The 13,174-nt window shown below is 39.4% G+C and overlaps 1 protein-coding gene across 1 annotated transcript in view; it reads left to right on the forward strand.

The window, feature by feature from the left end:
• LOC145394828 (netrin receptor UNC5C-like) overlaps positions 1-10,067 on the forward strand; it is a 203,455-nt gene extending 193,388 nt beyond the window's left edge. Inside the window, exon 18 of the mRNA XM_080268627.1 lies at positions 9,896-10,067. Within this exon, the coding sequence (XP_080124753.1) occupies positions 9,896-10,067 (172 nt within the window). The remainder of the gene's footprint in view (positions 1-9,895) is intronic.
• The last annotated feature ends 3,107 nt before the right edge of the window (positions 10,068-13,174 follow it).

The following is a 13,174-nucleotide window of genomic DNA, read 5'->3' on the forward strand; positions in this document are numbered from 1 at the left end:
ATACACAAGAGAAAGATATTTGTGAAGCACTAAATAAGAATTTCCAATTATTTTTTACAGAAGAAAAAAATTTTGAGAGGGACTATGTGGAACACGCATGTCCACACATACTACCAGATATACAAATAGCAGAAAAAGTAATACAGGAGGAGTTAAGTAGATTAGACAGAGGAAAAGCAAGTGGTCCTGATGAAATTTCATGTTGGGTATTACGAGAATGTGCGAAGGAGTTATGTAAACCATTATTTTCAATTTTCAAGAAATCCTTGAGTCAAGGTAAACTACCTGGTATTTGGAAAAAAGCAAATATTGTCCCGTTATTCAAGAAAGGAAATAGACAAAATCCACTCAACTACCGACCAGTATCACTGACCAGTGTTGTAAGCAAGGTATTAGAAAAGCTTATAAGAAAAGCTTGGGTAAATCATCTAGAAGAACACAGTATGATAACAGAAAGACAGTTTGGTTTCAGAAAAGGAAAATCTATCTATCTATCTATCTATTGCCAGACGCCTCAATCCCGTTTGGGGTGGCCACAAACAAATCGCCTCCAAGTCGCCCTGTCCCCTGCCATTTCACTGCCCTGCTCCCAACTCACACCCCCCTCTCTCATATACCTCTCCACCCCATCCCTCCATCTCATCCTCGGCCTCCCCCTCCCTCTCTCCCCCTCCACCTCACTCATATACACTCTCTTCATCAGTCTTTCACCCTCCATCCTCTCCACATGGCCAAACCACCTCAGTGTATTCCTCATAACGCTTCCTATCACATCCACATCAACACCACAACGTTCCTTTATATCCTCATTCGTCAGCCTGTCTCTCCACGTGACTCCACAGGCTCCTCTTAAATAACTCATTTCCACTGCTCTCACTCTTGACTTGTGTCCTTCCAACAATGTCCAAGCTTCACTTCCGTACGTTAGAGTTGGTATCACAATACTGTCATGTAGTAACTTTTTCAGTTCCATGCTCACTTCCCTGTTTCTTATCACTGCTTTCAAGGAACCAGCAACCTTTCTTCCCTGCTGTACCCTTTCAAGCACTTCACCCTCCAAACCTCCATCCTTACTCATCACACTACCCAAATACTTAAACGTACTCACATTTTCCAATTCTCACCATCCAACCTCGCTGTACATTCACTAACTTCACCTCTCTCAAAGACCATCACTTTACTCTTCCCTACATTCACCTTTAGATTCCGTTTCTTACACACTCTCTCAAACTCATCCACCAAGCCTTGCAGCTCCCCTTCGTCTTCACTCAACAACACAGTATCATCTGCAAACAACAGTACAGGGAGTTTCCAAACACTATCCTCTCTCACCAGGGCCACTCCAACATCCACTACCCTACCTTGTACCTCTTTTATTACCCCATCCATGTACAGATTGAACAACCATGGAGACATGACACATCCCTGTTTCAAACCAACTTTCAAAGAGAAAAATTCACTTAGTTCACCATCCACACGCACTGCAGCCTTCGCACCATCGTACATACTCTTCACAGCATTCAACAACTTCGCATCTACTCCATATATTCTTAACACTTTCCACAATCCTTGTCTATCCACCCTGTCATATGCTTTCTCCAAATCCATGAAAGCCGCATACAACTTCTTTCCCTTCTCTAGAAACTTTTCCACTAAAGATCTAAGAATGAATATCTGATCTACACAACCTCTTCCCTTCCTAAAGCCTCCCTGTTCTTCTCCAACTAATTTCTCTGTTCTTTCTCTAACTCTGTCCATAAGTATCCTACCTTATACTTTTCCTATTATACTAAGAAGACAAATGCCCCTATGATTACCACACACTTCTTTTTCCCCTTTTCCTTTGTACAAAAGAATAATTATACCTGACTTCCAATCCTCCGGGACTCTACCTTCCTTCCAGGCCAATCTGCACATCTTCCACATCCATTCTACTACTATCTCTCCCCCATGCTTCAGCATTTCACCACACACTCCATCAATTCCTGGGGCTTTCCCCGATTTAACTTTATTCATTGCTTCCACAACTTCTATCCTACTGATTTCTTCCTGTCTTCTCACCTCCCTCCTTCTCCCAGCCATTCCCCAGCCACTTATACTCGCATTACTACCATCCTCTACGTTCAACAATTCCTTAAAGTGTTCTCTCCATCTGCTCACTTTTTCTCCCTTCTCCACTAGTAATCTACCATTTTTATCTTTCACTCCCCTGCTAACTTCACTTCCACCCTGTCTTACTCTTTTCACTTCTCTCCAGAGCATTTTCTTACAGTCCCTCCACTTTACACTCAAATTCCTTCCAAATTCCTCATCCACTCTCTTCTTACTCTCTCTTACCAATCTTTTCACCTCTCTCTTCCTTTCCACGTATAACTCTCTCTTCCGCCTCTCAACTTCTTCCACGCCCCTATTTCTCATCCATTCATTGTATGCTTTCTTCTTTTGTGCCACAGCCTGTTTCACCTCTTCAGTCCACCATGCTGTTCCTTGCACCCCCTCCGTCTTCTCTTCCTTCCACACACCACATCACATGCTGCACATATTTCTTCTGTAAATATCTTACACATACCTTCCACGTCTCCCATCTGCTCCAATTCATATTTGCCCAATCGTTCCTCCACTTCTCTCTTATACTCTGCCTTTTTCTCATCCTCTTGTAACCTTTCCACTCTCCTTGCAACTACTCCTTCCTCTCATCTTTCCCTTCTTCTATTCCTCCATCTTACTTGCATCCTAATTCTGGCCACCACCAAGTAGTGGTCAGAAAGTCCACTCCCCCAACCTCTATACACTCTTGCATCCTTTACACATCTTCGCATCCTTTCATCCACACACACATAATCAATCATTGCCTTCCTTTCATTCAGTTCACCACCCACCCTTCTCATCACTCGCCATGTATACCTGTGGATCATTTTATGCTTGAAGAGGGTATTGGCTATCACCAACCCCCTCCCAGCACAAATGTCCACTAATGCACTCCCATTCTCATCTATCTCAGCAGGCACACCCCACTCACCAACTATTCCATCCACCTTCACATTACCAACTTTACCATTCATATCACCAATCAAAAACACTCTCTTATTCCTTCCAAACTTTTCCATGCACACTTCCACATTTGTCCAGAACTCTTCTCTCACTCTTCTAGCACGATCTTGCGTTGGCGCATACACACACACAATCGCCCACATTTGTATTCCAACTTTCAACTTTACCCACACAATCCTTGACCCAACTGATCCATACTGTCTTATGCTCTTCTTCCATCTTTTACTCACAACTATACACACCTTCCTTTGCCCTCTCATTCTCATCTACTCCTGCACATATACCCCATCCATACTCCCATTCTCTCACACTTTCTCCTCTCCATTTTGTTTCAGTTATTCCACATACATCCACTTTCGCATCCTCAAGCACCTGGACAATGTCTCTCTCTTTCACCTCATCATTCGCTCCTCTTACATTCCATGTACTCATTACCAAGTCCTTTGTCCGGTCCTGGGTCGTCATTGTTTGGTCAGTCCTTGTCCGAGGCTTCTTGTTTGTTTTTTTTAGTTAGTTAGTTGAGCTACTATGACAGAGTAACAAACACAATCCAGGAAAGGGAAGGATGGGTGGACAGTATCTATTTAGATTTCAAGAAAGCTTTTGACACAGTACCTCACCAAAGACTTTTATGAAAACTGTACCATCAAGGAGGAATTCGAGGCAAACTGTTTTGTTGGATGCAAGACTTTCTCATAAAAAGAGAAATGAGGACAGTACTAAGAGGAAACTACTCATCATGGAAAGAAGTGACTAGTGGAGTACCACAGGATTCAGTGCTGGCACCAATCATGTTTTTAGTGTATATAAATGATATAAACAGTAACACTGGAAATGAGAGCTATCTGAATATGTTTGCAGATGATGCAAAAACACAAAGGATAATTACTAACACAGACTCTTGTAAAGAGCTACAAGAAGAATTAAATAAACTTCATGAATGGAGTAGTACATAGCAAATGGAATTCAATGTGGACAAGTGTCATGTAATCAAGTTTGGTAAAAGTAGAAAAAGACCTGATTGGGATTATAAGTTAGGAAATAAAACCCTATACACATCAGAAAGAGAGAAAGACCTAGGTGTGATTATCAATAACAGACTATCTCCGGCTGACCACATCAGCGAGAAGGTACGGAACATGTATACACTGCTTGTAAATATGAGAATAGCATTCACATACATAAATGAAGACATGCTAAGAAGGATAATAACATCATTCATTAGACCAACCCTGGAATATGCATCAGTAGTCTGGAGTCCTCATCTCAAAAAGCACATAGACAAGATTGAAAAAGTTCAAAGGGCCACTACAAGATGGATACCAAGCTTAAGGGACCTAAGCTACGAAGAAAGACTAAATAAACTGAATCTACCAACACTACAGGAGAGAAGGAAAAGAGGTGACATGATAATGCTATATAAATGCATATCAGGAAAGGAGAAAATAGACATAAATGATTACTTGACATATGGAGAAGCATCAGCAAGAGGACACTTCAAACAATTGCATAAGAAGAGAGGTGATAAAGACGTAAGGAAATTCAGTTTCCCAAACAGAGCAATTGATCAATGGAATGCACTAACAAATGAAATAGTGTGTGCCAAAACAATTCACAAATTTAAGGATATGTACGATAAATATGGTTTAAGACACGGGACAGTACGAGCTTGACTCATTCCTGTAAAGATACAATTAGGTAAGAACAATTAGGTAAGAACACACACACAGAAGGAGTCATCCGAGGCAGACGTCCGACATCGGCGCTCCGTACTGAACCAACACGGCCAGTGGCATTACCTTAATTAGTATCTTTGTTTGAGTCAAGCTCTGTACCAGGTTAGACTAAATGATTTCTCATTATTAAAAGGAAAAAAAATAATAAGTTTAAACAAGAATTGTTCAAACAGAAAAAAAGAACCAAGAGGAAAAAATGCGCTGAGTCAGCTGGGTTTGTTTAGACTACAGCAACACGGGGAAAGTGTACATACTCTGTAAGTACATACTCTGTTCTTTTAGTATTGCAAAATGGATACATACTTAAGTAAAACAAATTTGGAAAAGAAAAGGGATAAAAGTAAAAAGCAAAATGATGATTTCTACCATGAACTGGTTGAAGTGGAGACTTACAATAGACTGGTTGAACGTGTACACAAACTAGAAATGGCTTTCAAAAATGAAATTGATGAAATAAAGAAGCAAATGCACTTGCAAAAGGAAGAGATTGAAAAACTAGGAAGGGAGGCCAATAAGAAAGACACAACCATCAGTGAACTAACAGTGGAATTGAGTACGCTTAGGAAGAAAGTGAGTGAAATGGCAAGTACAGTAGTCAATCACGAGAGTGTTATGGAAGAGTTCAAAAATGACACAGACAATTAGGCAAGCAAGCAGTCTTATGGACCAGAGCAGTGATATTGAGGAGAAGATAACACAGGTGAATGAAGCTGTGCAAAGCTACAAAAATGATGTAGAAACCACGTATGCTGAAATGGTGAAAGTAAAGAAAGACTTAGAAACAAGGGTGAAGGAAAAAAGCATTAAAAAGGAAGTGAAAAGAATAATCCAAAAGAATCCAAAGTTAGTCAGAGATTGAGTAGAGATGAACAAATCTATAGTAATCACTGGTATAGAAAAGGAAGATGTAAAAAACAAGATCACAAGAGACAAAAAGGAGATGGCAAATGTAATGAGCTTACTGAAAGAAGTATCAGAGGAAATCTGTAGTAAAGACATAGAGGAACACAAAAGGTTAGGGAAATGCGAGAAAAGCAAGACAAGACCTCTAAAGGTGACTTTCCAGAGTGTAAGCACTATGGAAGAGATACTAAAAAATGCAAAGAATCTTATGGAAAAAGAGGAGTTAAAAAATGTATGGATAAAAAGATGCCTAACACAAGAGGAACTGGAATTACTGAAAGAGAAAAGGGAGGAAGCAAAAACAAAAAATGAGGGAAGATCAGAAGAGGAGAAGAAGAAATTATTTTACAAAGTAATAGGATTGCAGGTACGAAAGTGGTACACAAACAGGATGGAAGAAAAAGGAGGAAGGTAGTAGAACCATGTCATGACAAGTATATAAACAAGATGATAAAGTTGATGTACTCAAATGTGGATGGAATGGTATCTACATTACTAGAGATGAATGATTATGTCAGAGAAAATGAACCACAAATAATATGCCTAACTGAGACAAAATTAACACCAAGGATATCCAATGACATACTAAACTTAGAGGAATACAATATATGGAGAAGAGACAGAAATTTTAAAAAAGGAGGAGGAATTATAATATTAACTAAGAAAAATCTAAAAGTCAAAGAAATAAAACTAGATATACCATCACAAGTAGAACTGATTGCAGTAGACATCAACACATCTGAAGGTAAAGTAATTGTAGCCAATTTGTACATGCCACCCAGATCAAACACATGGGAAAGAGACGAATATGAGGACCTGGCAGAGAGTACAATTCAGAGTATAAGATCATTACTACATAAAATGGAAGAGAAATTGGAAAGAATTATACTAACTGGGGATTTCAATATAAATATAAATTGGAATACTCTAGATATTAACAGCCAAGAAAGCTGTTGGGACCAAAAGCTCCTGGATCTCGTACAAGAGTTTTTCCTAACGCAACATGTGAGGGAAACCACCAGAAACAGAGGACTTGATGTACCTTCAGTGCTAGATCTAATATTTACTAGGCAAGAAAATGATATTGACAGTTTAATATATCACCCTCCACTCGGCAAAAGCGATCATGCAATACTAAATTATAACTTCAGGATAGCATATGACATAGTAAACAGCAATGACAGTTACAAAAAGAGCCTAAACTATAAAAAGGGATTGAGGCGTCTGGCAATAGATAGATAGATAGATCAAGACCTAAAGAAGTATTTCTTAGAAGTTAATTGGGAAAATGAGCTTAGAGGACAAGATTTAAATGCTGTATATGAAAAATTCTGTGAATTTTATGAAATAGGAGTCCAGAAGTACATCCCACAGCACAAAGAAGCAGATAAGAAAATACAGAAATGGTTCAATACAGAATGTAAAAAATCAAAAGAAAGAAGAGATTTGTTGTGGAATAGATACAGAAGACACAATAGTGAAAGGGCGTATAATAATTACAAACAGGCAAGAAACGACTATACAAGAATAAGGAGGGAAGCCCAGAAACAGTTTGAGGAGGATATAATAAATAAAAGTAGTGATCAACCAAAGCTGTTTTACAACTATATCAGAAGCAAAACCAAAGTAAAAGATATAATACAATCCATTACGGACGAGGGAATCACTTATACACAAGAGAAAGATATTTGTGAAGCACTAAATAAGAATTTCCAATTAGTTTTTACAGAAGAAAAAAATTTTGAGAGGGACTATGTGGAACACGCATGTCCACACATACTACCAGATATACAAATAGCAGAAAAAGTAATACAGGAGGAGTTAAGTAGATTAGACAGAGGAAAAGCAAGTGGTCCTGATGAAATTTCATGTTGGGTATTACAAGAATGTGCAAAGGAGTTAAGTAAACCATTATTTTTAATTTTCAAGAAATCCTTGAGTCAAGGTAAACTACCTGATATTTGGAAAAAAGCAAATATTGTCCCCTTATTCAAGAAAGGAAATAGACAAAATCCACTCAACTACCGACCAGTATCACTGACCAGTGTTGTAAGCAAGGTATTAGAAAAGCTTATAAGAAAAGCTTGGGTAAATCATCTAGAAGAACACAGTATGATAACAGAAAGACAGTTTGGTTTCAGAAAAGGAAAATCATGTGTTACCAATCTGTTGAGCTACTATGACAGAGTAACAAACACAATACAGGAAAGGGAAGGATGGGTGGACAGTATCTATTTAGATTTCAAGAAAGCTTTTGACACAGTACCACACCAAAGACTTTTATGGAAACTGTACCATCAAGGAGGAATTCGAGGCAAACTGTTTTGTTGGATGCAAGACTTTCTCATAAAAAGAGAAATGAGGACAGTACTAAGAGGAAACTACTCATCATGGAAAGAAGTGACTAGTGGAGTACCACAGGGTTCAGTGCTGGCACCAATCATGTTTTTAGTGTATATAAATGATATAAACAGTAACACTGGAAATGAGAGCTATCTGAATATGTTTGCAGATGATGCAAAAATACAAAGGAGAATTACTAACATAGACTCTTGTAAAGAGCTACAAGAAGAATTAAATAAACTTCATGAATGGAGTAGTACATGGCAAATGGAATTCAATGTGGACAAGTGTCATGTAATCAAGTTTGGTAAAAGTGGAAGAAGACCTGATTGGGATTATATGTTAGGAAATAAAACCCTATACACATCAGAAAGAGAGAAAGACCTAGGTGTGATTATCAATAACAGACTATCTCCGGCTGACCACATCAGCAAGAAGGTACGGAACATGTATACACTGCTTGCAAATATGAGAATAGCATTCACATACATAAATGAAGACATGCTAAGAAGGATAATAACATCATTCATTAGACCAACCCTGGAATATGGATCAGTAGTCTGGAGTCCTCATCTCAAAAAGCATATAGACAAGATTGAAAAAGTTCAAAGGGCCGCTACAAGATGGATACCAAGCTTAAGGGACCTAAGCTACGAAGAAAGACTAAATAAACTGAATCTACCAACACTACAGGAGAGAAGGAAAACAGGTGACATGATAATGCTATATAAGTGCATATCAGGGAAGGAGAAAATAGACATAAATGATTACTTAACATATGGAGAAGCATCAGCAAGAGGACACTGAAAAAACTGCATAAGGAGAGGTGATAAAGACGTAAGGAAATTCATTTTCCTAAACAGAGCAGTTGATCAATGGAATGCACTACCGAATGAAATAGTGTGTGCTAAACAATTCACAAATTTAAGGATATGTACGATAAATATGGTTTAAGACACGGGACAGTACGAGCTTGACTCATTCCTGTAAAGATACAATTAGGTAAGAACACACACACACACACACACAGGAGACACGCCTGGGGTGGGGAAGGGTGGAGGGATGGGAAGGGAGACAACTAGGGCTGGGGAAGGGGGACATGCCCGGCAGTGCTGAGTGTGGTGGGGGATGGAGGAGGGACCAGGGGTGGGAGGAGAAGAGAGGGGATGGAGGGAGGATTGGAAGAGCCTCGTGCACCACCACATATGAGTTAAGACGCGCTCGTTTCAAGCCTAGGGAGGGGTCGACTATTTGAACTAGTGAATCGACGGTTGTTCAGACTGTGGGAATGTTACCTTATTTCTTTTATTCGGTCTAGCAAGGTTAGCAATGCGCCGGATCTCGGGATATGCCTTTATATATACCCTTGTGTGTGTTCTTACTTACTGTAATTGTATCTTTACAGAAATGAGTCAGATGGACTCACGTATATGTGTGCGTGTGTGTAGATGGTTGCCATCAAAACTGGGAGGTACTAATATTAGTGACGTTTGACTATAACCTTGGTAACTACCCATACAGTCTTTGCCCTTAGATAGGAAGCATTCAGCCAAAAGGAAATACTTGCAGAGTAAAAAAATCCAGGCTGACTCATATTCTTGTAAATCATATTACTGTACACATCTCAGATATCTTTTCTCCCAACAGTTTCCAGCAATTGTTTGTAAGTATTTAGTTGGTTTTGGCACTTGGCATAGCTTCCAGTCAGTAGAAAACATTAGGAGCACCATTGTCAGCCTCCATATAGAGATTCCCTGAGGAGGAGGCATGGTATCATTTTTATGTATGCCTGTATAAATGTATGTATATATATATATGTACAGAATTCTTCCTCCCGTGACCCATGTCTAAATCTTCAACAGGTACCTGAATTACTTTGCGTGCAAGGCAAGTCCCACAGAGCACATCCTAGACCTGTGGGAAGCACGACACCGTCAGCCCACGGCCCTCACCGACCTTACCAACATTTTAAGAGTTATGGGACGGCCAGATGCAGTGCGCATCCTAGAGTGTCACATGGGGGCTTGGATATGAGGCCTTAGGAGTCCTTCTGCCCTTACACTTTCTCAGTGTTTCCTTTTCTTCCTTTAGTCTTCAGTATCCTCTCTTTTCCATCTGCCCTTATTTTTTTTTTTAGCTCCTCCCCACTTTTTTTTCTCTACCTTCCCTTTTTAGTTTCCCTCTGTGTGTGTGTGTGTGTGTGTGTGTGTGTGTGTGTGTGTGTGTGTGTGTGTGTGTGTGTGTGTGTGTGTGTGTGTGTGTGTGTGTGTGTGTGTATTTACCTATTTGTATTTACCTATTTGTAGTATACAGGAATTGAGCAATGCTCGTGTTGTCCTGTCTCCATATCCACATTTATCAAGTCTACCTTTACACACATGAATGTTTTTCTCATGCACCACCTCTTTGTCTAAGTCGTTCCAAATATTTAAGAATATACCTAATTGTGATATACACGGAATGTACTATGCTCGTGGGTTTCCGTCGCTGTTTCTCAATAAGTCGAATTTAACTTTAAACTCGTTTAAGTTTTTAGACTGGACGATCTCTTTGTCCAGGCTATTCCATAAGTCTATACTTCTGTAAGGAAAGCTATATTTCTTGATATCCTTCAAGCAGCTTGACTTTTTCAATTTCATTCCATGTCCTCTTGTTGCTCTCTTATCCCATACAAACAGATCTTCTTTGTCAATTTTATCTACTCCCACCATGGTCCTGAACACCACAATCATGTCTCCCCTCTTTCTCCTTTCCTCTAACGAAGGCAAATCCAGTTTTTCCAGCCTCTCTCTGTATGACAGGTCTGTCAGACTGGGGACCATCTTGGTTGCTGTTCTTTGTATTCTCTCAATCTTGTTTATATCTTTCTTTTTGTGTGGGGACCACACTACCGCTGCATATTCTAACCTGGGGCGGATCATGGCCACTATCAATTTTTTCATCATTTCCTCATCCATATAATGAAATGCTACTCTTATGTTAGTCAAGAGCTTATAAGTCTCTCCAACTATCTTGTTAATGTGCTTTTCTGGTGACAAACTATCTTGGACCAGCACTCCCAAATCTTTCTCTTCTCTCCTTTTTGTGATTAATTCATTACCCAAAAAATAATTCAGTGATGGTCTCCTGGTACTTTTACCCATTTCCAATATTTTACATTTCTTTACATTAAATTTCATTTCCCACGTCCGGCTCCAATTGTGTATCCTATCCAAATCCTCCTGCAGTATTTTACAATCCTCCTCAACCTCTATCTTCCTCAAGATCTTTACATCATCAGCAAACAGACTCGCATAACTGTTCACTCCATCTACCATATCATTTACGTAAATCAGGAACATTACTGGCACCAACACTGAGCCTTGAGGGACTCCACTTGTTACTTCCCTCCATCCAGACATCTTTTCCTTTATTACTGTCCTCATTTGTCTGTCTCTCAAAAAGTCTCTCATCCATTCCAGAAGTTTCCCCTTTAGTCCTCCTATATATTCTAGTTTCCACATTAGTCTCTTATGAGGTACCTTGTCAAAGGCCTTCTCTAAGTCTAAGTACACACAATCCACCCAACCATCTCTCTCCTGTACCACATCAATCGCTCTTGAGTAAAAGCTCAACAAGTTTGAAACACATGACCTTCCACTTCTGAATCCAAACTGACATTCAGCCAAAATATTCATCTCTTCCAGGTACTTTATCCATCTGTCTTTCAGGATTCTCTCACACAATTTTGCGACCATGCTGGTTAGAGACACTGGTCTATAATTCAGGGGTTCTTCCCTGTTTCCTCCCTTGTAAATTGGTACCACATTTGCCCTCTTCCATTCTTTTGGCACTTTCCCCTCTTCCAGTGAGTATACAATTAAGCTGTGAATTTTATCCGCCAGTTGTTCTCTGCATTCCTTCAGTACCCAATTAGAAATTCCATCAGGTCCTGGGGCTTTCCTTACATCTTGAGTTTCCAGTAATTTATACACTTCCTGCACCTCCACTTTTATATCTTTCATCACCGGAACATTTCTAATCACTCCCTCCCCTTCCACAAGCTCCTTTTCTTTAGTGAAAACTGACTGGAAACGTTTGTTCATTATTTCTGCTTGCATTGCCGCATCCTTAAAGACCTCTCCATCTACTTTCAGCTTGGTGATTCCTTCCTTTTGTTTCAGTTTGCCATTAACAAATCTATAAAACAGTTTGGGTTCATCCTTGCATTTGTCAATTATACCTTTTTCAAAATTCCTTTCTTCTTCCCTACGTATTCTTGTGTATTCGTTTCTTGTTCTTTTATATTCTTCCTTTGTTCTGTCGTTACCTCTCTTTCTCCAATTGTTCCACGCCTTATCTCTCTCTTTTTTTGCTATCATACACCTTCTATTAAACCACTCCTTTTTCCTATTTTCTTTCCCTCTTACTCTTGGTACAAATTTTTCCACTCCCAAATTATAGAGGTCTAGAAAGATATCCCACTTCCTCTGTATCTCTCTTGTTTCTCTGAATTTTCTCCAATCCGCATTTTCAAAAAAGTTTCTCAATCCTGTAAAATTTGCTTTGCCAAAGTTGTATCTTCCCTGTCTATGAAGCTCGTCTCTTGGCTCGACGTTTCCTATTAACATCTGGAACTCAATGACCACGTGATCACTTTTTCCCAAAGGACAGAGATATTCCAATGATTCTATTACATCGGGTTCTTTGGTGAACAGTAAATCTAACCTTGCTGGTGTGTCCTCACCTCGAAACCGTGTCTCTTCTTTGACCCACTGCGTCATCACATTATTCATTATTATATTTAATAACATAGTACCCCACGAATCCTCGCCGCCTCCCGAGTACCATTCCTCCCAGTTCACCTCTTTACAATTAAAGTCACCCACCAAAATTATATTATTGCTTTTCTCAATTATTTTTTGCAAGTAGCTAGCCATATCTGACAACATCTCATGGTATTCGTCATCCTTCCATGCTCTCGTCTTTGGGGGAACATACACTACAGCCATATCTCTCTTAACATTCTCTCCAGTTTCTAATTTCATATATATCACTTCAGCCCTGCCTTCTCCCATTTCCACAGTATCTACATTTATGTTGTTCTTCACTGCTATCATCACTCCTCCTCCCTTTTTTCTTTTCTGTCTTTTCTCCACAGT

This window comes from Coenobita brevimanus, chromosome 28 (assembly GCF_032717465.1).
Source record: "Coenobita brevimanus isolate Jiangsu-jjx chromosome 28, ASM3271746v2, whole genome shotgun sequence".
In the NCBI taxonomy this organism is placed as follows: Eukaryota; Metazoa; Arthropoda; class Malacostraca; order Decapoda; family Coenobitidae; genus Coenobita; species Coenobita brevimanus.